We start from the raw sequence: 23,145 nt of genomic DNA on the forward strand, positions 1-23,145 counted from the left end.
TGTAATAAAAATAAAATTGAGAGTGAGAAATATAGTGATACCAAATTGCACCATGTATAGGAGTACGTGCATTACTATTTATAGTTAGTACTAGCTATTTGTTTTAATTTTCTATTTTGACAATCTTTCCAAAATGAAAATTGAAAGAACCACATAAAAGATTAGCTAAGCAAGAAATGCCTATATATAATTAGGATTTGTGTAAGTAACTCTAACTAAAAATGACGTTAAACAAACTCATTTTATGTGAGTCAATAAAATTATACTCATTTATTTAATTTTTTATGCATAAAATTTTATGTAATTTTATTAGATCATCTAATATGAGATTATTTTATTTTATTTTTACTTGAGGACAGTTAAACCATCCTTTTTTACCAAAAATATTATACTGTAATTTTTATATCATATATGATAGTAACTTACTATTTTATATATAATGATTTTGGTTTCAATTTATTAATTTATCTTTTAAAATACTTAAAGTAATATTAATCGATAAAAATTAAATTAATATATATATATATATATATATATATATATATATAATTTATTTTTACTTCTTACCCTCGATCTCTCTCTGTCTTTTCTTTACTTTTTTTGTATGTATCTCTAAAAAATTCATTAATTAACCCATTCACTGATCGTCTGGCAGAAGAGCTCATGCATTTTCATGCTAAGGTTCGTTTCAACCAGGATTCCAGAATCTATGAGATGATATTGTTTGCAATGTGAAATGAATATTTTTGTTTGAATTGTTATTGTTTTCTCGTTACCTTTGTTTTTATGGACCACGTGATTTGATTGCTTTGGGGGGCTGGCTGATTTGGATCCCCAAAAAGATCTTCAATATCTAAGAAACAGTGCCCCCCCTACTCACCATTGCAGTGCACGGCATTTTCTTACTTTGTTTCATTCCTTCTATTAGCATTAACTAGCATGCCAAAACTTGTGTCTTGTTTGTATTTAACCCGCAAAACAACAACTAGTAAAAATTTTAAAATGACCACATGTTCCACTTTGGACAAAACGACAAGGGGACAACCCTTTCTACCCTTTTCGTATATGTCTGTGTATATTGGTGAAGATATGTATGTAATCTGTGTGATATGGCTTTACTAGAGTCATTTACAAGGATCCATCAGAAACGGAAATGCTGGCATGAAAGCTTAGTTCATTGTATATTATCATGAGTCATAGTACTAGAAAAAAAGTGTGTCAAAGTAAGAATATTGCAATTCTCGTTAACTTGAATATGAATTTCACTAAACATTTCAAAAGATATAAAAGAAGGTACTACTGATCTATATATAAAGTTTAATTTATATATGATAAAAACAATAGGATTTGTTATACCAGACTAACTTTAAAACTTCGGTTTTTGCCCCCTACTTTTGAAGGAACATATACGAGAGATATTCGTTTCATTAGGTACAAGACCTAACTACCACTGTTTGAACAAGAGGAAAGTTATGCATTCTGTTGTGCCCATGAACAAGTCAAGACTGTGAGTATCTCCAACCATTTTTCTGTAGTCAATCCTATTTAATGAACCCCTTAGCCTTGTAAGTCTTTCTTTAAAATTTATTGTTAGTCGTGCATGTAGCATACATATCGTCAAAGATTACAAATCTTCAATAGGAAGTATTAGTAGAATATGGTTCCACATAGCGTTGCATGGTGGAGGGTCTTGTTATCAGCTGATAGCTCCTCTTACCTGCGAGATCTATAGGTCAAAGATTGTTCATTGAACGCCCTTTTGTTCTTAGTCAAATTTGTATATAGAATTCTTAGCTTAGGAACTGAGATCACTTATTTGTCTTTGCCTAATTTGTTTAATTTAATTTAACTTGTAATCCACAAAAGAACAATATGATGCATACATTAAATATATATAATTTATATGGTTCACAATATCCTGACATTCTTTATACACAATATATGTTTTTGTCCATTTGCTAGCATATATATAAACTCTTATCACCAACAGAATTATAGTGTATGCACGGGAAGCTAGCCAGGGACAAATTAAATTGCTATCTATAATATGCATGTGCATGGCATGTCGTTGTTTTCTTCCCATATTTTTATTATTTTATACCATACATGCCAGGGTGCTTTGCAATATTTTTTTACTCACATATCATGTAAGGCAGGGCATGAACAATTGGTTTGTTAGGTATATTTACACCAGGGACCAACTAATTATTAATGATAATGAACATTCTCCTTAATTACCAATCTAATAATGGCACGGAATCGGACATAGTTATTTTTATTTGGCTTTGAACAAATAAAATTTGAGAGAGAATAATGGCATGGAAACGTGTTAAGTGTAGCGAGACAAACACATTGGTGGGTATAATTATAGTTTCATTTCCCTGCTTGACTTTTCATTGATTACATGTTGCTTTAGATGCTCACAGACAAAATCTTGGCCTGAAGAAAATCCGGTGTCATGTCTCCCTCCGTTCCCATTGTTATATATTACCCTTCCATGAACCAGAAAAGTTGAATGCAAAATAGTAGTTTGATGAATGAGAAGTTTTCTGATCCCGAAAACATATCTTAAGAGATCCTTTTGATAATTACCTAATTTTGACTCACCTTCATCCTTAAAATAGGAAATACCAATACCAAGAGGTAATAAAAAAACCAATGTGGGGTACGTAATTTATATATGACTAGATGAAACTTGACCAATGTTGACAATCAACGGCCAGATTTCACTAATCCCATTTTGGTCCCTTCAAAGGCCCACATAAATGGTAGAAATCTGTGGGTTCAAATGTTCAATTGCTGGGGATCTTCGTGATCATGATGATTCATACACAATCTCTAGAAACACGTACGCAAATATTAATTAATCAATTTCCTTTTTATAGTCTCCTCACAATTCACATGAAACTTCATACTCTATTATCCGATTCCATTTCCATCGTATCTTTGAATTTGACATTTGTTTGCCCAACATGTAATTAACTTTCCCTTCTCATCTTAAAGATGTAACATGATATATATTATAACTTGTAATTAACCCAATATTTTTAACTCTCTATTTTTACACTCATCTGACATGTATTTTTATTTTTCATTTTTTTTTCTTATCACATCACCTCTTACGTGTACAATTTTTCTCTTTTTCTTATTTCTGTCTTCCATAATAGTAATTAATATTCATCGGTCCGATATGTATACAGCCCAAAAAAGTGTGTAAAATCATTTTTGTATTTCTAACCCTCTCTTTCTCATGCAAGCTAGCTTCTTCTTTCTATTTATAGCCCTTCTCCCTTCACCCACCAACACACCACAACTCCAAACTTTTTCCTCTTGTTCTCTTCTTCTTCAACACAACTAGTCATAATCCAGCTCATCTCTCTCTCCCTCTCTCTTTGTTCTCTCTTTCTCTTTCTCCAAAATGGCTCTAAACTACCCTTTTTTAACCTACTTCATACTACTGCTAGTAACCATAACCCGTTTGATATTCACTGTGGGAAAAACTGAGCAATGGAAAGCTCCGATTCTATCAGAGCTTGACATTGATAACATATCCCACAAACTCCATGATGACCCTGAAACCATTCAAATGGCTTCAAGGGACTATGGCCATTTAACGCATGAATTCCCATTAGCTGTGTTTCGTCCATCTTCTATAGATGACATAGTCACCTTGATAAAATCTTCGTACAATAGCTTTGCCCCTTTTGACATAGCTGCGAGGGGCCAAGGCCACTCCACTCATGGACAAGCCATGGCTCGTGATGGGATTGTGGTGGACATGGCCAGCCTAAGAAAACAAAGAAATGGGGTTGCGATTAGTGTCTCTAAGGACCCTTTGATGGGTCACTATGCTGATGTTGGAGGGGAACAACTCTGGATTGATGTGCTACATGCCACACTTGAATATGGACTTGCACCAGTTTCTTGGACTGATTATTTGTACTTGACCGTGGGAGGGACACTTTCTAATGCTGGAATCAGTGGCCAGAGCTTCCGTTATGGACCTCAAATCAGCAACGTTCATGAAATGGATGTCATCACTGGTATGGAGTTAGTTGTTTTTTTTAATCAATAAATGTTAATATTATTAGCTTGTTAGTTTTTTTTGAAAAAATTGAATTAACTTTCGTTTCCTCTTTTCTTTCTTTTTTTAACCACACAATTAATCTAATAACTACTGGTATTAAGTTAGTTTATTTTCCATTTTTCATATATAAGTTAGGATTTCTAATTAAAATTGACATTTCGTACCACCACTACAAAAAAATAATGTATCAGTGGCACAAAAAAATATATTGGCATCACTTGTTTTTTTAGTCATTAATATTTTGTAGCATCACAAAAAATATGGTGACAAGTTTTCTAAAAATTACAAATTAACTGATTCGTCAGTGATGTTAATGATTTTTTAGTGCGTCTTGGCAACTAATGTTTTCATCTTATATAAAATTAGAAACAATAGCGGCAACAGCACCTGACATTGTGTTTGTGTTTTGCGTGTTTCTATCGCCTAATTTTTGTTGAGAACGTGTTCGTGAAACTTGGAAAAAGAGAAAATTGAAATTTTCTTGAGATATCTACCACTTAAGAAAAACAAATGGCTGTTTCCGTTTTGTCTCTTATGACATGACATGGTACGTCATAGATGAAGTTCTGCTAAATATATTTGATATGATTTCTTGAACACGTTTTATATATTCCCACTTCCCAGTTAGTGTGGTTGTTGAATCTAATTAAAACAGGAATAGTCTTTGTCTACAATATGGGTGAGCGATGCAAACTTTCCAAGGGTTTAGAAGTTAGAACTATATAGGTCCACGGTCATAATTTTATATTCTTGATTAACTTTATGTTGGTTAAGTCGTTCATATTTGGTCAATTCATTCATATGAGAAAAGACTGAAATACAAACATGGAAAAATGTTAATTACTCTTATAATTGGCGCATGCATGCATCTAAATTATATGATTTTAATAAATAGTTTTTGTCATCTACTTGATTTCAGGAAAAGGAGAGTTCGTAACATGCTCTTCACAGAAGAACTTGGAGTTATTCCACGCGGTTCTTGGAGGCTTGGGACAATTTGGAGTTATAGCAAGGGCGAGAATTGCTCTTGAGCCAGCACCCAAAAGGGTACGTTTATAGAGAATTGACTAGAATTTTGTCTTGTAGCTTTTCCTCCACCAATTCATATAGTGACACCTAATCGAATTGTCATTTTTTTTTACGGTGAATTGTCATTTTGTAAATCTACCAAGTGGTAGTTGGCACCCATATATGTATGAACTATAGTACCATACATTTCATTTTATGTTGGTGTGTTAGTCATCCATGATGAACACATACACAAATGAAAATAGGACGAGTTATACGTACGTAAGGGTTTGAATCACTGAATGTGGATTTTTGAAGTTGAAAGCATATTAATCTTGGTTTGAAAAAGAAAAAAAAAAATCGGAAGTCCCTCTTGAAGTTATCATGACTCTTATATTAAGCCAATAGAATTAGAAAAACTATAATTATGAATGATCATGTTAATTCTTTCAGTGACTTAAAATCTTATCTACAAAAAGTACCCTTTTGAAAAAGACCTTCACTTAAGTCCATGCATACAGTACTAATCTTACATACCTGAGAGTTGAGACTTGAAGCATGAGGAGATTTGAAGTCTGGAGAAACAAGCCACCACATATTAATTACTACCGTATTCTTATCTTTATTTATCCTTCCAATTTTGATGGGACTGGTTGCACATACATTCATACATACTAAAATACATAAATACGTCTCTCTCTCATGTATTTCATTTTATTATATTCTATTTCGTTAGTAAGTTTACTAGTATAAGACATTATTAATGGTGAATTTTTGTTGGCATGCAGGTTAAGTGGGTCAGACTACTTTATAGTGACTTTTCTGCTTTTACCAAAGACCAGGAACGATTAATCTCAATCAATGGAAGGAAACAAAAGAACGCATTGGATTTTCTGGAAGGGATGCTGCTAATGAACCAAGGTCCCATAAATAATTGGAGATCCTCTTTCTTCCCTCTATCTGACCATCCCAGAATAGCTTCTTTAATAACTGAACATAGCATCCTCTACTGTCTTGAAGTGGCTAAATATTATGACGAACAAACCGAGTTAAATGTGGACAAGGTAACCTCGTCTAGTCATATCTATTATATATAGTTAGATCTTGTCACATTTCTTTGTTTAAAAAATAAAATAAAAGGCACAATCCCAAAAAGTCAAAAGCAAATGCCTAGATATTGTGTGTTTTCTTGGATATTAATTATTACACCTTAATAACCCATAATAATTTTTTTATTTTTCTTTGTCTCTGTAGGAAATTGAAGTTTTGCTCCAAGGACTAGCCTATATCCCTGGATTTAATTATGAGAAAAATGTCTCGTACGTTGAGTTCTTGAATAGGGTCCGAAGTGGAGAGTTGAAACTTCAGTCACAAGGACTGTGGGAAGTTCCTCACCCGTGGCTTAATTTGTTTATACCAAAATCTCAAATCTTGGATTTTAATTCAGGAGTATTCAAAGATATAGTTCTTAAAAGAAACATCTCCTCTGGACCAGTCTTGGTTTATCCCATGAATAGAAACAAGTAAGCCTTGAATGCATGAATCACAATCTAGTGTCATTATAATTCAGGAGTGTGTGATGCAATCTTTTAATTTTCTGACCATTCAACTCAATATCAATTTTATTTCTTTTTTCAATTAAAATGCAAAAGAGAATAATAATTAATAATATGAAATTTAATTCCAGGTGGGACGATAGGATGTCAGCATCTATACCAGACGAGGATGTTTTCTACACAGTTGGGTTTTTGCACTCAAGTGGGTTTGATACTTGGAAGGCATATGATGCTCAAAACAGAGAAATTTTGGAGTTCTGTAGAGATGCTGGCATCATGGTCAAGCAATATCTTCCCAACCACAGCACACAAGAAGATTGGACAAACCATTTTGGTGCTAAATGGATGAAATTCTTAGAAAGAAAACATCAGTTTGATCCAAGAATGATTCTATCACCTGGGCAAAAAATCTTCCACAAAAAATTACAGCCAGTGTTTTAAATATTTTCCCTAATAAAAAAAGTAAAAATGTTTTGTGGTGGGACTACCTCAATTAGATGGCTAGCTAGGGACAGGTGTACATACAGTGTAACCAAGACCAAGATGGCTTTTGTATGCTAAAGTTTGCATTGCTAGCTAGAGAAATTAATAAGGTGGGGCATTAAAGGCTGCATGAGTACTTTTGGCACCTATTATGCTACATATTACCTTAGATACGTTAGGTTGACAAAGTCGTACTGGTAGGTACAAGAAGCACAGTTGTCTCTCACACTGTCTGTCACCCAACTTGCTATATAGTGTGTGGAGAAATTCGGATCATATTGAAGATGCTGTGAGTTATAGTCCTCCAATATTAAATGTTTAACGATTCTGTCTTTCTCTTATATAATTTTGTTTTGCATTATATTACTTTCGCACTGGTGCAAACATATATATCAATGATTATAATTAATTTATACAATGACGAGTATAATTGTACCCAAGTTGCATGCCATAATATTTGTCAAAAACAAAAAGTTGTATGCCATAATCAATCCAGGTTGCTAGATAATAAGATAGATATGAATATGATAACATAAAATGCTATTAAAGCAACAAATAAACAATAACACATAGTCCTTATAGGGTTCATAATTGATCGATGAACCTAGCTAGACGTTGATTTTAGGTTAATTTCCAGCGAGGATAAAATTTATTATATAAAGAAATAACTAACCAACACAAAATAATAAAAAATTAAAAAAAAACGAAGAAACTTATTTTAGAGATATAATTTGTTTTAGTATTTGATTGTAATTTGAGAGATTAGCTAGGCTCTCACCAAGTGAGATCTAGAGTATATTCTTAAGAAAATATTTATAATAAAGAACCCTTAAACATTTTGCAAAACAAAGGGTGGAATTAATATTAACAACAATAATTATAATATCTTGAAAATTTTATGAAAATAATATATATATATATATATATATATATATATATATATATATAGAGAGAGAGAGAGAGAGAGAGAATTCTCACAAACAATTTTTATCTGTTATTTCAAATTGGTGTATGACTCCTTAGTCCTTAGTTCATTTGTTTGCACCCAGTCCTGTCTTAGGTAGTTGATTTTATAGTTAGGTAAATTAATTTCTCGCACTCTTCGCTTGATTGTCATTTATGGGTTGAACTGTTGAAGTGATTTTATATTTTTTAATAAATTTCACCTGCAAAAAAACTCACCATTAGCATACGCCCCCCCCCCCCCCCCCCCCCCCTCTCCCAAAAAAAAAAAAAAACGAAAGAAGATTAATTAGAAAGAATAAGGTCGTGAAATGATGTTACAAATAAGGCATATCAGAATCAGACGCAAGGGAAGAATAAAAACGTTACAACAATTCGCGCACAATGCACCCCAAAAAAAAAATGACAGGCACACATACCTTAAGGAAGAAGAATCAACGCTTTCGAGGGGGGTTGGTAATATATACGTGTGTGTTAGATACACTTTTATTATTTTGTATTCATTCAATTAATTAGGTATAGTAAGTAGACTAAGAGATGACTGTGTTTGTTACATAGATATAAGACGAATTCAAGATATTGTATATTTTACGATGCCCTAAGTCACTACACTTAAATCCAACGATGTAATTTATCAACAAAAAAAATCCAAGGATTTAACTAACCCTAACCCAGGGAAGGGATAAGGGTGTGCAAAAATATATCGGTTCAGTAAGCTGGTGTCCAAAAGAAGCCATATGATTATGGTCGGCTAACGTATTTGCCTCTCGTAGGGTGTGGTGTGAGCCACGTACACACTGGTTAGGCTGAGTTTGCATATTTGTTCCTTAATCAGTTAAGTTCTCAACGTGTGTAGGATTATTTAAATTAATCAGTTAAATTAGTACTCATGACTTATAATTAGAGCCACAAACTCGCTCCTAGTTAGTTGAGAAAGCAAAAGACGATTTTCATTGTGAGTTGTTATGGTGGAATCCGAAACCGAAAGAATATCACATAAATCCATTTTTCCTTCAGTCACATCAACTAAAACTATTAGGTTGGCTTATAATTTGTCGTTCAAGCATTGGAATAATTTTTGACTTTTGATTCAGATAGACCCACGAGGGCCTTTGTTGTCACAAAAGTATAAAGCAACGAGTTCTTCTACTAATCAAAATATCATTTAAATTAAAGTAAAACCAAATTTAGCTGTCATTCTTATCATTTAAATTAACTAGGAAGATTTGACAATAAATCCTGTCTAATCCATTCTGAGTAGTTCTCACTTGCTTTTGCCCCATGGCCATAAAATGAGATTTTTTTTATTCAAAATGTAAATAGCATACATTTCAGCCGTTGTACCGCTCATTTAAAAAAATTTACATATAAATATAATAAATGTATATATTTTGTCTCTTCTAATTTTATATGTTTGAATCCTTTATTATTATTATTTTTTTACTTTTTTTCATAATAATTATTATTAATTTTGATTTCTTATATTAATTATTTAGGGTCATTAATTTGTCACTGTCACTGTTTGTGTCCAATACTTACTAGTGTCTCTCTCGATGTTCTTTAATTAAAATTAAAATTTTATTTGAATAATTCGTAAAAGCCTTAATTCTAATTAAACGTGGATTAATGAATTAGAGGTTATTTGCTTTGAGGCCTCCATATTGGGACCAGAGGCAGGCTATTGAAGGAGAACATAATTATGTTGCAACACTTAATTCCAGCTTGCAGGCAAAGTGGAGACAAGAAAAGTTAGCATCTGCCCTCATCAATTCTTTCTTTCATTCTCCTCTTTTTTTTGACTTTTTTGGTGCCTCCATTGTAGATAACTAGATATGCTTTGCCGGATCCATGTCTGGTTGTTGTGGAAAATCCAGGACAGGATCCCAACATTCACCGCTGTGAATTATACTAATGTTGACAATAGATAGAAAAAGAGCATGATTATATAGCAGCTAATGATAATTAGTTCCTTTCTCTACTTCCTTTTCCACTGACTAATTCTAAAATATGGCGTGATGTCTCTATTACTTAATTTTGTCCCTTTCTCTTTTTTATAGTAACCCTCTTATTTTTATTTAAACTTAAAAAATAAAAAGAATTAATTAATTTTAGGGTTGATTTGTTTAAACTTTATCAGATCTGTCCTATTAGGGGAGCCATGATGAGAAGGCAATAAAAATTAAATGGTTTTTTTGTTAAAATCACCAATTACAATTAGGTTATCTATTTAAAATTTAAAATAAAATGGATAGTTAAATATTAAAAAATAATTATCGGATATCAAAAGTTTGCATGGTCTGATATGATGAAGACTATTTTATCTTTGTCAGCTAGGTAACCAATTACAATTAGGTTATCTATTTAAAATTTAAAATAAAATGGATAGTTAAATATTAAAAAATAATTATCTGATATCAAAAGTTTGCATGGTCTGATATGATGAAGACTATTTTATCTTTGTCAGCTAGGTACTATATTAATTGTTAATATATATTTTGTGTGACTTGTCCAACAAAAGGAAGCTTTGGCAAGACTTATTCATGTCCAAGAAGGGCGCTCTAGAGGTAAGTTTTGGTATATTGGAGGGGGACTTCAATGCAATGGTGAGTAAGGAGAAAAGAAGGGCATAAGTTATGTTTGGGATATCAAGGAACATGTTGATTTTCCTACAATATATTTACTACTGACATGGACCTTCTATATGTGCATGTGATTGAAAAGAAAAATACACTCGGTTTAAATGAGATGACTCCACTATGAGAACAATTGATAGATTTCTCATATTACTACAAGAATATCACAAAATAATGAGGAATTAGTAAGGGAAATATTCTCTCATGAATAGCTCGCTATTTAGCGAAAGAAATAGAGTGCGTCCTTCACTAACCCTTCACAAACTTGGTTAATTATTTAGCAAGCAATGATAAATGCTTTTTTGATTTCCTTAATTTTTTTTCTTTTTTTGCCATAGTCACACCAAGATTAATTCGCACGTTCGGTAATCAAGAAAAATATGTGGTACATTGCCGGCTAATTCAGCAAACCAAATATACAGTGACATGTATTATATATAACATTTTTATTTACTACACATCTATGAAGTTTTGAGCTAGTTACGAGCTACGTAACTCATGTTAAGCCGTATACAGACATACAAATATTCGTGACAAAAAATGCATATATTACCTAGTAAACTGCTTTATTAACACCTGTACAACAAATTAGACGTAGTATACTATAAAATTAAAGATGGAAAATTGAATCATAGATTATTTTACATTTAATTGAAAATCCCCTGTCCAGGTGACAATATTCTGTTGGGATCAAATTGAGCTTTTCTTTGTTTGAAAGTTTTCCATTTGGGCCCAAACTGCTCCTCCCATTTTTCCCGAGTTTTGTTTTGGGGAAGATATTGCTTTATCCCCATACCAGCATTCGCACAGAACTGTAATATTTGTCGGTTTTGAGCCTTAAATTCCTCCAACTTATCAAACACAGTTGAACGAAGAAATGACACCACGTAGAAAACATCATCATGAGGTGTAACTGCTGACATGTTATCATCCCACCTGTGAATTAATTAAATGCATTTTAATTAATTCTGTACTAAGTATTAACTCCACAGACATACCAAATTAATCAAACATATGTATATACTTTTTGTGGCAATTAATGGTAAGAGGTTAATGTTTTACGCTAATAATATAATATAAAATAATTTTAGATTGTCATTTAAATAAAATTTATCATTTAAAATATTTTAAAATAATTACTTTAAAAATTAATAAATTTATTATATAATAAGTTGTAATTTGATAATTATGTAAAAAAAAAATATTTTTAATATATCTTTGATTAATCTCATAAAACTTACTTGGTTCGGTTCATGGGATAGATTATCACAAGTCCTGCAGTGATATTTTGCTGGAGAATAATGCCCTTGAACACACCTTCATCGAAATCCGAGATTCGAGATGCTGGAACAAAGAGGTTTAACCAAGGATGAGGAACATCCCAAAGCCCTTGTGACCTTAGGAAAAGCTCGTCAGCATGAACCCTGTTTAGGAACTCTTCGTACGACACATCTTTTTCAAACATAAACGTAGGAAAAAACTTTAATCTCTCGACCAAAAGTTTCACATCCTATTTAAGAAATAACAACAAAATAACTTAGTGAAGCCTTCATATATAAGTTTATCATAAAAATTTAATTCCTAACCAAGAAGATCTAGCATTCTTGTTATTATAAAAAAAAAACTTATACATTGTCAATATAAATTAGAAACTCGATCTAAAAAATCAGCAATATCATACATTATAATTGACAATGTAGACAACTTTTACATTGTCAATACATTATAATCAAATATAAAAGTTAATTAAATTAGTTTAGTACCTCATCAACGTGTTCTTGAGTACTATTGTCGTAATATTTGACAAGTTCTATGACGTAGATGATGCCGTATTGGGTTACAAGGGAAGTTATGCGAGGTTGATCAGGTTCTGGATAAAAGGAAAGGTCCAGTGGTGGCTGATTTTGCAAAAGAAAACCTTCTACATAATCAGCTGCATTAGTCTCGTTTATTCCATTGAAAGAGATTAAGTGTTCTTGGTCTCCAGAAAATGCAGAGAAATCGTTGTAAAGCAAACGGAGCCACTTCACCTGCAAGCGATTAAGCGTACATGATTATTTTTTATTAATTAAGGGTCATAACTAATGAAGATTTATTATTTATTGTAAAAAAATTCTAAAAAGTTTTGGCACGTAATTGTAAAATACTAGCAAGCAACTAATTGTGATTGTGACTTACTAACCATATATATGCATGGAATTTGTCTGTTTTAGTTTTTTCTTTAAAATTATCTGTATGATAAAATAAAATAAAAAGAATATGCATGATACTTGCCCTCGTTGGTGCTGGCCCAAGAGCTATTCTTGCCCTGGTTATAATTCCAAATTGGCCTAAACCTCCTAGAACGGCGTAAAATAACTCCGAGTTGTTCTCCGCAGAACACGTCACTAGGTCTCCTTTCCCTGTTGAAGCCAAGTGTAAGCATGTGTATATATCAAGTGTTCCAATGAAAAAATGTATATTACAAAAGACAATAAAGAACAGAAAATTATCGTGTACAAATTTGACAAAAATGAAAACCGTGTGCTCGATCAATTTCTAATAAGTGAAACACGTTTCTTGCTTCAATAAATGCGTTTTCTGCTTTAAAAAAAATAAATCTAATTACTGATGTATAAAAGCCAACAACCATTCTTTTCAATAATAATAAAAAACATTTAGATGTTTCTAAAGAACCCGTCCATGAATTAATGTTTCTAGAATTATTATTATTGTTATTATCATTTTTAGTTCCATATTACTTCATATTCATATATATGTATTTACACCATTATTAAGATTATATATCGCTAAATATACATCAAGCTCGAATAAACTTTAACTACAATCAATTAATTTTTAGACCATTATTTATATTACCACTTGAAAATCATTTCTCGATTGTCTTACCGCAACCATTAAATATGTAATACATTATTTGAATAAATGAATACTCAGTAAACTTGCCAGACTACCAAATGGCAAAAATCGAAAATTCAGGAGTAGATCTTTCCTAGTTTCCTTAGACCTAACTAAGAGTTGACTTCTATTTTTTTAAAGTGAATTTTCCCTAAATTGAGCAGGGAAATAATAAATTTCAATTGTTAATTTGAAGAGAGTTTTCATTTTAAAATCGAAAATATATTAGAAAGAGAACAAGAGTGCGTGCTGACAAATTTGTTGGCTGACGACTTATTTAAGACCTAAAGATTGGTCGCCAGAAATTATTCAACCCCCACCTTCCCCGGTTCCCTTTTTTTTTTCATGCTAAAATTCTACGCAAAAGATAAGCTAGATTTCAATAATAAAAAAAAAATATTAGCTAGAAAGTAGACATTTATTCTTTTCTGGTTAGGGATCAATAAAATATATTGCAGCACACACGTATATTTTAATTAACTTTGACGATAGACATATCTAAGTTGTAATTTGTAAATAAAGAGATAAGCTTCAACTAGACATCATAAGATTTTGAACCTGGCAAATTCCGAAGAACTACTAAATCTCATAACCCTAGTCAATTTTTAATGACATGGTCAATTCTTACTTCATAAAGAAACAAGTTTAAGATCTTCTTTAAAGATATGATGTGAAATCAAGTTAGTTTAGTCAACTTGTTTCATCAAATTCTGAGTTGATTTAGAAAAACTCATTTGTCTGAATTTTTTTAATAATATACCTAAGATGTTCAAGGTGTCTTAGTCTAATGGATGTATTCATGAAATTTTAAAAATTGAATAGTCATATAGAACTATTTATTGCATATTTGTTCCATAGTATTGACTTATATATATATGATGCACATAGCTATTGTTTGATCCTTTCCCAAATTTTTTAAGAGAGGATGAATCGATTCATACTTTGACTATATTATTTTATTTAATGAATTTATATAAATATTATTTTTATCATTCTAACCATAAAGTCAAAATTGTTTAGAGAAAGTATTATGAAAATCAAACAACAGTAATCAAATTAAATAATTATATATTTTTTAAAATATATTACGTTAAATTAAACCAATGAAGTTAAGAATCAAAATATATAATTAATTTAGATTATAAAACTTTAAATTTAACCACTTAAACCTATTCATCTTTATATACGTGTGTATGTGTGCAAGAGAGAGTAACAGAAACACATTCTCTCTTTCCCCTCTGCCTAATTGATTTTTGATTATTTTTATGTAAATTCTCTATGTTAATTCAATTATGATTAATGAACTTAGTGTAAAGATTTAAATAATTTCATTTGGAAAAGTTATTGGCTAGGGAAGAGAATAACCATACATACCCGTAACAACATCCAATTGATGAACATTGGAAATCTGAGGACCAAACCTGAAGGTTTGGCCACTTATCCCAGCATTGGAGAGAGTTCCACCAACCGATAAGTACAAGTAATCTGTCCAAGAGAGGGGTGTGAGTCCACGCTCGAGTGTTGCATGCAACACATCAATCCAAATTTGTTCACCACCCACATCTGCATATGGACCAATAGTTGTGTCATCAACCACTACTACAATCCCATCACCATTTCTAAAGCCATTCAACTCAGTCATGTTCACCACAACCCCATGATTTGTCATGGCTTGTCCATGAACCGAGTGGGCTTGCCCTCTAGGAGCTATGGTGATAGGGATGGCCAGAGAATTTGAGAAATTTATCAAGAGTGAGATGTCACTAATGGAAGATGGGGCAAATATTGCAAAAGGGTTGTCATGAACTATGTGGCCATAATCAATTGAGGCTAGTGAAAGGGTCACGGGGTCACGAATGAGCTTAAGGGTTATTTCTTTTGGTGCTTGGAGTAATGACCATGTTTGTGATTGTGCCTGTGTGATCAACACTATGCAAGTTAAACATAGCATAATCAAAGCTTTTGAAAATCTATAATAATAACTTGCCATTTTTTAGAGAGAATTTGGTTAATGTTGCACTATTGCTTTGAATTTAATTGGCTATGAAAGTGTTCTTGCTTAGTTACATATATATATATATATATATATAGGAAACTTGAGGAAGAGGCTGCTAAGTTTTGAATGTAACGAACAACGTCGTGATCTACTATATTGTAGTTTATGTATGTTGCTTTGATTTGTACGCCTTTTATGTTCTAATCTTGGATCTGTAAATTTCCTTTTTCATTTGCACGCTTTAGGCTAGAAAAAACTTGGATTTTGATCCACTTGTTTAGTTGCCTTATCTTTTTTGCCGATTACAACATTATTTATTCCTCTTGGACGGTTTAAAATCATAGTCAAATGTTGAAAAGATTGCACTGTGTTTTCTTAATTTTATTCATATTAATTTAATGACTAGTGTAACGTGTAACACTTCGTCAAAAGTCAAACGATCATTTGTTAAACAGTTGACAATAATATTGTGTTGTGTTTATATCCATATGATACTCGAGGTGTTTAGACATGCAAATCAATTTATTACAACATTCCCTGTGCCGGAAAACATTTCTGATAGAGAAATTATTATGAATATATTAGGTCTCAGAAAAATCATATATATTACAATCTAATCAAAGTCCACACTTGCTCAATTATAGTATAGTAATTATATCAATCTTTAACTTACACTAAATGTTATATTTTTAAGTTCAAGTCATCGCCTTTTATGTTTTGCTTCTTTTTCTTTGTACTGCAACGTGAAGTTACATTCAGGGAGATTTTATACAACGTTAATTAAGTCCAGGCTAACACCAAGCCTTTACACTTCATCACGTATATGTGTGGTAAACGTTGATTGTGTTTGAAGAATAGAATTAATAAATGATCTTGCACTTGCAGAACCAAAATTAACGAATACAAGATAGGATGGAAATATCTTGTACGTACTGATCGAACCGTATGCCATGGCTCCATGTCAACTATGAATTTCTTCAAACTTTGGGAAGAAAAGGAAGTTACCCATTTAAAAAAAAAAAAGCCTTCGGGGGAAAAACCAAATGATGATTTTTAATATTCATTTATTTATCGAAAAAATCAGGCATAATTTATGGGTACAGGGTAAGCCTAATTATGTCACTGTTGCCAACAATGGCCGATACGTTGGTCAACACCAATTAAGAAAAATCTTGATACATTAAAAAGTTTAAGCAGTAATCATATGGTCACATGTATGATGTATCAAAAACATGTATCTCGTGTATTGTATGTAGAAAAAAACTAGCTAGAGGAAATTTCTCAGAGTTGAACTAAGCTTAGACTGGGACCGTCACCCTTGAATGTGAATGCGTATCGTATTGGCAAACTACTATTTGTCTTCCGTTGGTCCATATAAGATTGCATAAAATATTTCTTGAAATAGTACAAACACCATCATTGTGATTCGTGAATCTAATTAAAGTCTACTGAACTAACAATAAAGTTGAATTCTAATAGGATTTTTAATTTTAAACTTGAGATCTAGTTAAATATACTTGGACCCAGTGGGATGGAATTTGAGAGCAAGATACTCGTTCAATTAAAATTTGATGAACAAAGAGAAACAAAAAATTATACCGATTGATACAGAAAAAATATATTGTTGAGTGATGGTTTTTATTTTTGCTCTTTAATTTAATTGTTGAATAATGTTGTGTGGGTATTTGTAGCCTAATGAAGCTAGCCCAATAATAAGGCCCAATCCTTAGCAATGGTCTCTCATGAAGGACTCATAGACATCGATCCATGGACCGAAAAAAAAAACGAACTTCGATCCATCCCTCTTTGCCTTTATATGGAAGTTATTCCCGGTAATTATTCTGCGCATTTCTGAGTATGTTTGAGTGTACGGTTAGAGTTTGTAAAATTCATTTTAGTTATAATTGATTTTTTTTTACCGAAAGTTATAATTAATTTTTAAGTGATATGATTTATATTTGAAATAAAATTTAGTATAACTTCTTTTACCAAATGCAAAAGTTAGCTTGCTTCAAATTGAAAATTAATTCTAAACATAAAATCAATTACTACCTTTGTTCTTAATTTACACCCTTAAAAAAATTGGTTAATTTTGTTAATAGCATTAATTTTTTTAATGATTTATATTATTTTAAAAATTACCTTCAAAATGATTGAGACCCATCATCTCACTTTTTCTACTTAATTACTCAATATCTAATTAATGTGTTAGTCATTTTTTCAATTCTTATAAGAGAGAGAATTAAATTATCTTATTAATTTTTAGTATTTTTGATAAACTAATTAAGAATATTTTGGAGGAAAAAATAACGTGATAGACAATTTAAAAATAATCTTATAAAAAGGGAGATAAACAAATTTTTTTAAAAAAAATATTATATTCAAGAACAAATGAAGTATTTAATGTAAAATGAACATGCAAAATAGAAACTTTAATTAAATCCTCTTGTACTCCAGTTTAATTTTTATGGATAAAAAAAATACTTGATATTTCAATATAATTTTGAATAATTCAATTTGGATTACTTAGTTTTTTTTCCTAATCAAACCTTAAAAATATCCACTAACAAATCCTTAATTCCACTTAATTCAAGTATCCACTAACAAGTCCTTAGTTTCACTTAATTCAAGTGGAACTAAGTTTGGTGTCCTAAGATAAATATTCTACATATGATTGTCAAAAAATCCTTGAAAGTACCATTGAAAATATAATTCAATTCTTTTTTTGTTATTTATTAATTTTTATATTCTATTTAAAACAAGTATGATCAATAATTTAATATAATTTTTAAAATATATATATAAAAATAAATTGAAATGATAGAAAATGGTGTGAGATTATAGTGTTTTTGGATGAAGCGAAAATTCATTTTTTCAAGGAATTTAAAATGATTTATGATAAAAATAACTTGTTTGGATATAATATTTGAAAGGAGATTCAATTTTTAGTATTTTTATTAATTATTTTGATTGACTAAAACAGTGGAATTTCAAATTCTCTCGAAAAATAAAGAATTTGAAATTCTTTTTTAGGAGATGTTCACTCTAACTTACGTTCTTACTCGCGACTCTTTCTTACTTAGCACTCACAACTACGGGTGACCAAAGTTTTTACGGCCGAAATCAACATAAGTTGTTTTTCACTGACGTTGGTCGAGGTTTTTTCGGTCAAATTTTTTTGTATGATGTCAACCAAAGCTATTTTTTGCCGATATCGATTAAGATTTTTTTAGATGATGTTGGTTATAATTAGGGATATTTTCTTACTAACGTGAGTCATGGGAATTTTTTGCTAACATTGGTCAAGGATATTTTTTGGTCATTGTTGTCCAGATTTTTTCAATTGATGTTGACCAATATTTTTTTTACCAACATCGACTAGATTTTTTCTACTAACATTGATCATGACTAACTTTTGAGTTGACATCTGCTAGGGTTTTTCAGCCGACTTCAGCTAGATTTTTCCAACCAACATCAACCAAAGCTATTCTTTAGCCAACATCAGCTAAGGTTATTTTTAAGCTGATGTTAGCTAGGGTGTTTTGACTGATGTCAACAAAATTTTTTAACTGACATTGGTTAGGATTTTTTTTGCTGACATCAACTAGGGTTTTCTACTAACATCAGACAGAGTTATTTCTTAACCACATTAGTTAGAATTTTTTCTACTAACACCAGTTAGGTATTTTTGATCGACATTAGGCATGATCATTTTTAGTCGACATCAACTAGGTTCTTTCAGCTGACATTCACTAGAGTTTTTTTGGTTGACATCGATCAGAGCTATTTTTTAGTCAACATCAGCCAAGACTATTTTATAGTCGATGTTGGCTAGGGTTTTTTGTTCGACATTGATTATGGCTATTTTTTAGCCAACTTAGACTAGGGATTTTTCGGCCAACGTTGACCAATGATGTTTTTCAGCCGAGGTCAGGTAGATTCTATTGGTCGACATTGACCAAACTATTTTTTAGATGATGTTGGGTAAAGTTTTTTTGTCAACACCTGTTAGAGTTTTTAAGGCCAATGTTGATTAGTAAGGGCTATTTATCAACTGAAAAATCCCTAGAAGACATCGACCAAAAAATCCCAAGCCGATGTTGGCTAAAAATAGCCTTGGTCAATGTCATTCGAAAGTGCTTTAGTCGGTGTAGGTCAAACAAACCCTAGGTGACGTTGGTAAAAAAAATTAGCCAACATTGACAGAAAAATAGACTCAACTAATGTTAGTAAAAAAATAACTCAAACTGACGTTAGTTGACAAATATTTCCGACATACTTTAACAAAATAAACCCTATTTGATGTCAACCGAAAAATAGTCTTGGTTGACGTCGGGTGAAAAACATCACTAGTTATGGTCAAACAAAACAATCCTAATTAAAATTATCAATATTTTGTATTTTTAAATTATTAAAAATTGAAAAATATTTTTTAATTAATATTTTAAAATTAGATCGTGGTTGTTTTCTATAAAGTTTAATATTGAAATTTTATCTATTTAAAATATAAAATTGAAATTTTGCACATGGAGAAAATTGAATTGTCTTATCCAAACAAAAAATTTAAAATTGAAAAAATTTGAATTGATTTATCCAAATAAAGTATTTTAAAAAATGAAGAAAATTAAAATAAAAACAATTCAAATTTCAAACATTTAAAATTCACTTAAATTTTAAAATTTCTTATGCAAACACAGGGTAAAAGTTTTTGGAACCCAATAAAATTTGCGAATAATTTTCAAAAAGAATATTAGGCACGAAAATGGGCAGATAGTGGGCTTTTTCCAATCGAGCGGTAGCGGGAAGACCCTACCCATTGCCGAATCTAATTTAAGCTTAACAAGCAGATAAGATCAGAAAATGTTTTGCCTATAAAAAAAATCAAGAAATGTTTGAAAAGTTATAAACACAATAGCATATTTTTTTTTCTTAATTATCTGATTCAGTCCAAAAATATAATTTTGATTAATTTGACTAATTAGACCGAAAAATAAATAAAATTTGACTAATAATATTTTTGTCAAAACATTGACATATAAAAACAAGAATAACATTTATTTATGAAAGTGTGAAGAATAAAAAATTAGTCACTAAAAATGAACACAAAATTTATGAAATTATATTTTGAGGACTAACTTGACATTAAATTAAAAAGTTTAAAAATTAATTTGCTATTAATTTATCTGTATAATTAATTTATCATACTTTTACACATTCAGAGACTAAATTTAAATTATTTACCTTTGAAATCACCAATTTATTAACAAGTTATACTTTCATAAATGAATTTAGTCATTACTCCCAAAAATTATATGTTCACATCAGTAAAACAAATCAAATGTTCTTACCATAATTTTCATTGACATGTCACTATAATATGAAGACTTTTTCGGATTATGTTTTCTTTTCCTGAAAATTTGAATGTCACTATAATAATTTAGCTTTTTGACGTCACTTTTTAGATGTCTATTATTAAAAGTGAAAGAACAATTGTAATTAAAAAAGATAACATAAAAATATCTATAATAATCCTCTAAATTTTGTTAATCAAAAAGTGGCATGCATCAAGAAATGTTATTTGCACTATGTAGTAGTGAATTATATAATAAGGAGAAAAGGAGTAAGGAATATTTTTAGAAATTTTTATATAGTTATATATCAATAAAAAACAATTGATTAATTTAATTAATAATATTAAATTTATTAGCAAGTTTTATAATAATATGAAATACACACAAATAAAATGTTATATATGTTTTAAAACTACACAACTCTTTTTTAATATTAGATTCTTGCTAACGAATGTGTTTAAGCCATAGGTTAAACAATTAAAATAAAAATTACAAAATACAAAATTAAAAAAAATTATAAACAACAAAATTTTTGGTCTTTCAATAGAAAGATTTTAATTAAAGTCTTTTTAACTTAGGACACTCGGTAATATTTGTAGAAATATTATTATTATTAGACAAACTTCATATAAAATCATACAATAGCAATAGTCATTGGCACAAGAAGCTTAGTACTTTGCCACAGCAACCTAGTAGTATTATACAAACATTGTCATCAGCTTTGGCGTCTACTTCTTCGTCCTCTCTCCACGACGACGTCGTTTCAACAGGTCTCGCCTTCTGCGGCCTCCGCTTCTCGACCTCCTCTTCCTCCTCCAACTCGCCGATTTCCTAATCTCTCGGTGTGTGGAGTCCGACTTGTAGAGACGCAAGAAGTTTATAGACTGAATCCGCTGCATGCATGCAAGAGCGGGTAGGACATGCTGTGTTGGTGTATATGGAGGGAGAGATCGAAGGACGTGACTGTGTCTAACATTGAGGGTGTTGGAACGAGTAAGATTCAAGTTCCGAAGATGAAGAGAGAAGAGGGAGTTAACCATGGCTGGAGTGTGAGAGTTGCAACAATATATGCCTGCCACTGCTATCTCATGATATTATGACCAATGAAATATATTTCAATCATTCTTAAAAAATCATGCTTCTTATAATTCATGATTTCAAAAAAATCATAATTTTTCCCTTATACCATACCCTTCCTAAAGATTATATATGTACATAACCAACTAACCAATAAAATAGACAGAGTTGCTGTAATAAAAAAATAGAGTTATTTCCAAAGATTGAATTAATTTCTCATTTTTTTTTAAAAAAAAATTGTCTATTTTCTATTTTACATTTTATTGTATAAGAATAAAATTAAATGAAAATGCAATAGTAAAAATATAAATAAGAAACTTTGCAAAGTAAATAAGTAAAATAGATGAAGTGGTAGAAGGTAGAAGTTAAAAATGGGAAGAACTACTCGTTGATGTTCTCTATTACAATAATTTAATACATAAATGTTAACTAGTCCCTAAACTGATATTTATAATTATAAAAAAAACACTTTCATAAACTAGTCATGCCTTAATGCTTTTCTTCTTTTATTTTTTAAAAATTAACTAACGAATTTATTTAAAAAATTAAAGTTGTACTTAAATAAGTATTTTTTTTCTAATTTAAACTATATTAAAAATATATAGAATCTATACTATTAATAAAATGAATACTCCTTTTTTGTGTGCATAGTGTTTAGAAAAATTTACTCTTTATTAGCTTAAAATTTTTTATTAGTCTTTTCTAATAATTATTCATTACTCTTGTCAATTATTTTTTTATTTAAAATATTTAAAGAGACATGAAGTGTCTCTCTCCCCACTGACAATAAAATAAAAACTTAAAAATATTTTTTTAATCCTTATAATTTAATTTTTTTTTATTTTTTACTCTTATGAAATTATTATTTTTTAATTCTTAAAAATTATATTTCTTTTTAATGTTTTAGATAATATTTTTTACATTGATCAAAATGTTAAAATGACAAAAAATAAAATAACATAATTTACATGAAATAAAAAAAATTAAGGATGGAAAAAAAATACTAAATTATAAGTAATAAAAAAATATTTAAACCTAAAATGAATTTTTATTTGAAGAAGCTAGAACGTTAACATTTTATTTAGAAATTAAA

General features: G+C 30.4%; 2 protein-coding genes across 2 annotated transcripts; one reads left to right on the forward strand and one right to left on the reverse strand.

Moving 5' to 3' along the window:
* Positions 1-3,217: 3,217 nt before the first annotated feature.
* LOC114392639 (cytokinin dehydrogenase 3-like) lies at positions 3,218-7,495 on the forward strand. Its single transcript, XM_028353848.1, has 5 exons — positions 3,218-4,043; positions 5,007-5,134; positions 5,884-6,159; positions 6,350-6,618; positions 6,783-7,495. Exons 1-5 carry the CDS (start codon positions 3,419-3,421, stop codon positions 7,090-7,092), a joined length of 1,608 nt encoding a protein of 535 aa, XP_028209649.1. The 5' UTR covers positions 3,218-3,418; the 3' UTR covers positions 7,093-7,495.
* A 3,636-nt stretch (positions 7,496-11,131) lies between these two features.
* On the reverse strand, positions 11,132-15,740 carry LOC114393084 (cytokinin dehydrogenase 3-like). Its single transcript, XM_028354345.1, has 5 exons — positions 15,003-15,740; positions 13,005-13,132; positions 12,494-12,760; positions 11,972-12,240; positions 11,132-11,666 (listed from the first exon to the last, which is right to left on the reverse strand). Exons 1-5 carry the CDS (start codon positions 15,616-15,618, stop codon positions 11,378-11,380), a joined length of 1,569 nt encoding a protein of 522 aa, XP_028210146.1. The 5' UTR covers positions 15,619-15,740; the 3' UTR covers positions 11,132-11,377.
* Positions 15,741-23,145: the final 7,405 nt, after the last annotated feature.

The sequence above is a fragment of the Glycine soja genome, chromosome 17 (genome assembly GCF_004193775.1).
Source record: "Glycine soja cultivar W05 chromosome 17, ASM419377v2, whole genome shotgun sequence".
NCBI lineage: Eukaryota > Viridiplantae > Streptophyta > Magnoliopsida > Fabales > Fabaceae > Glycine > Glycine soja.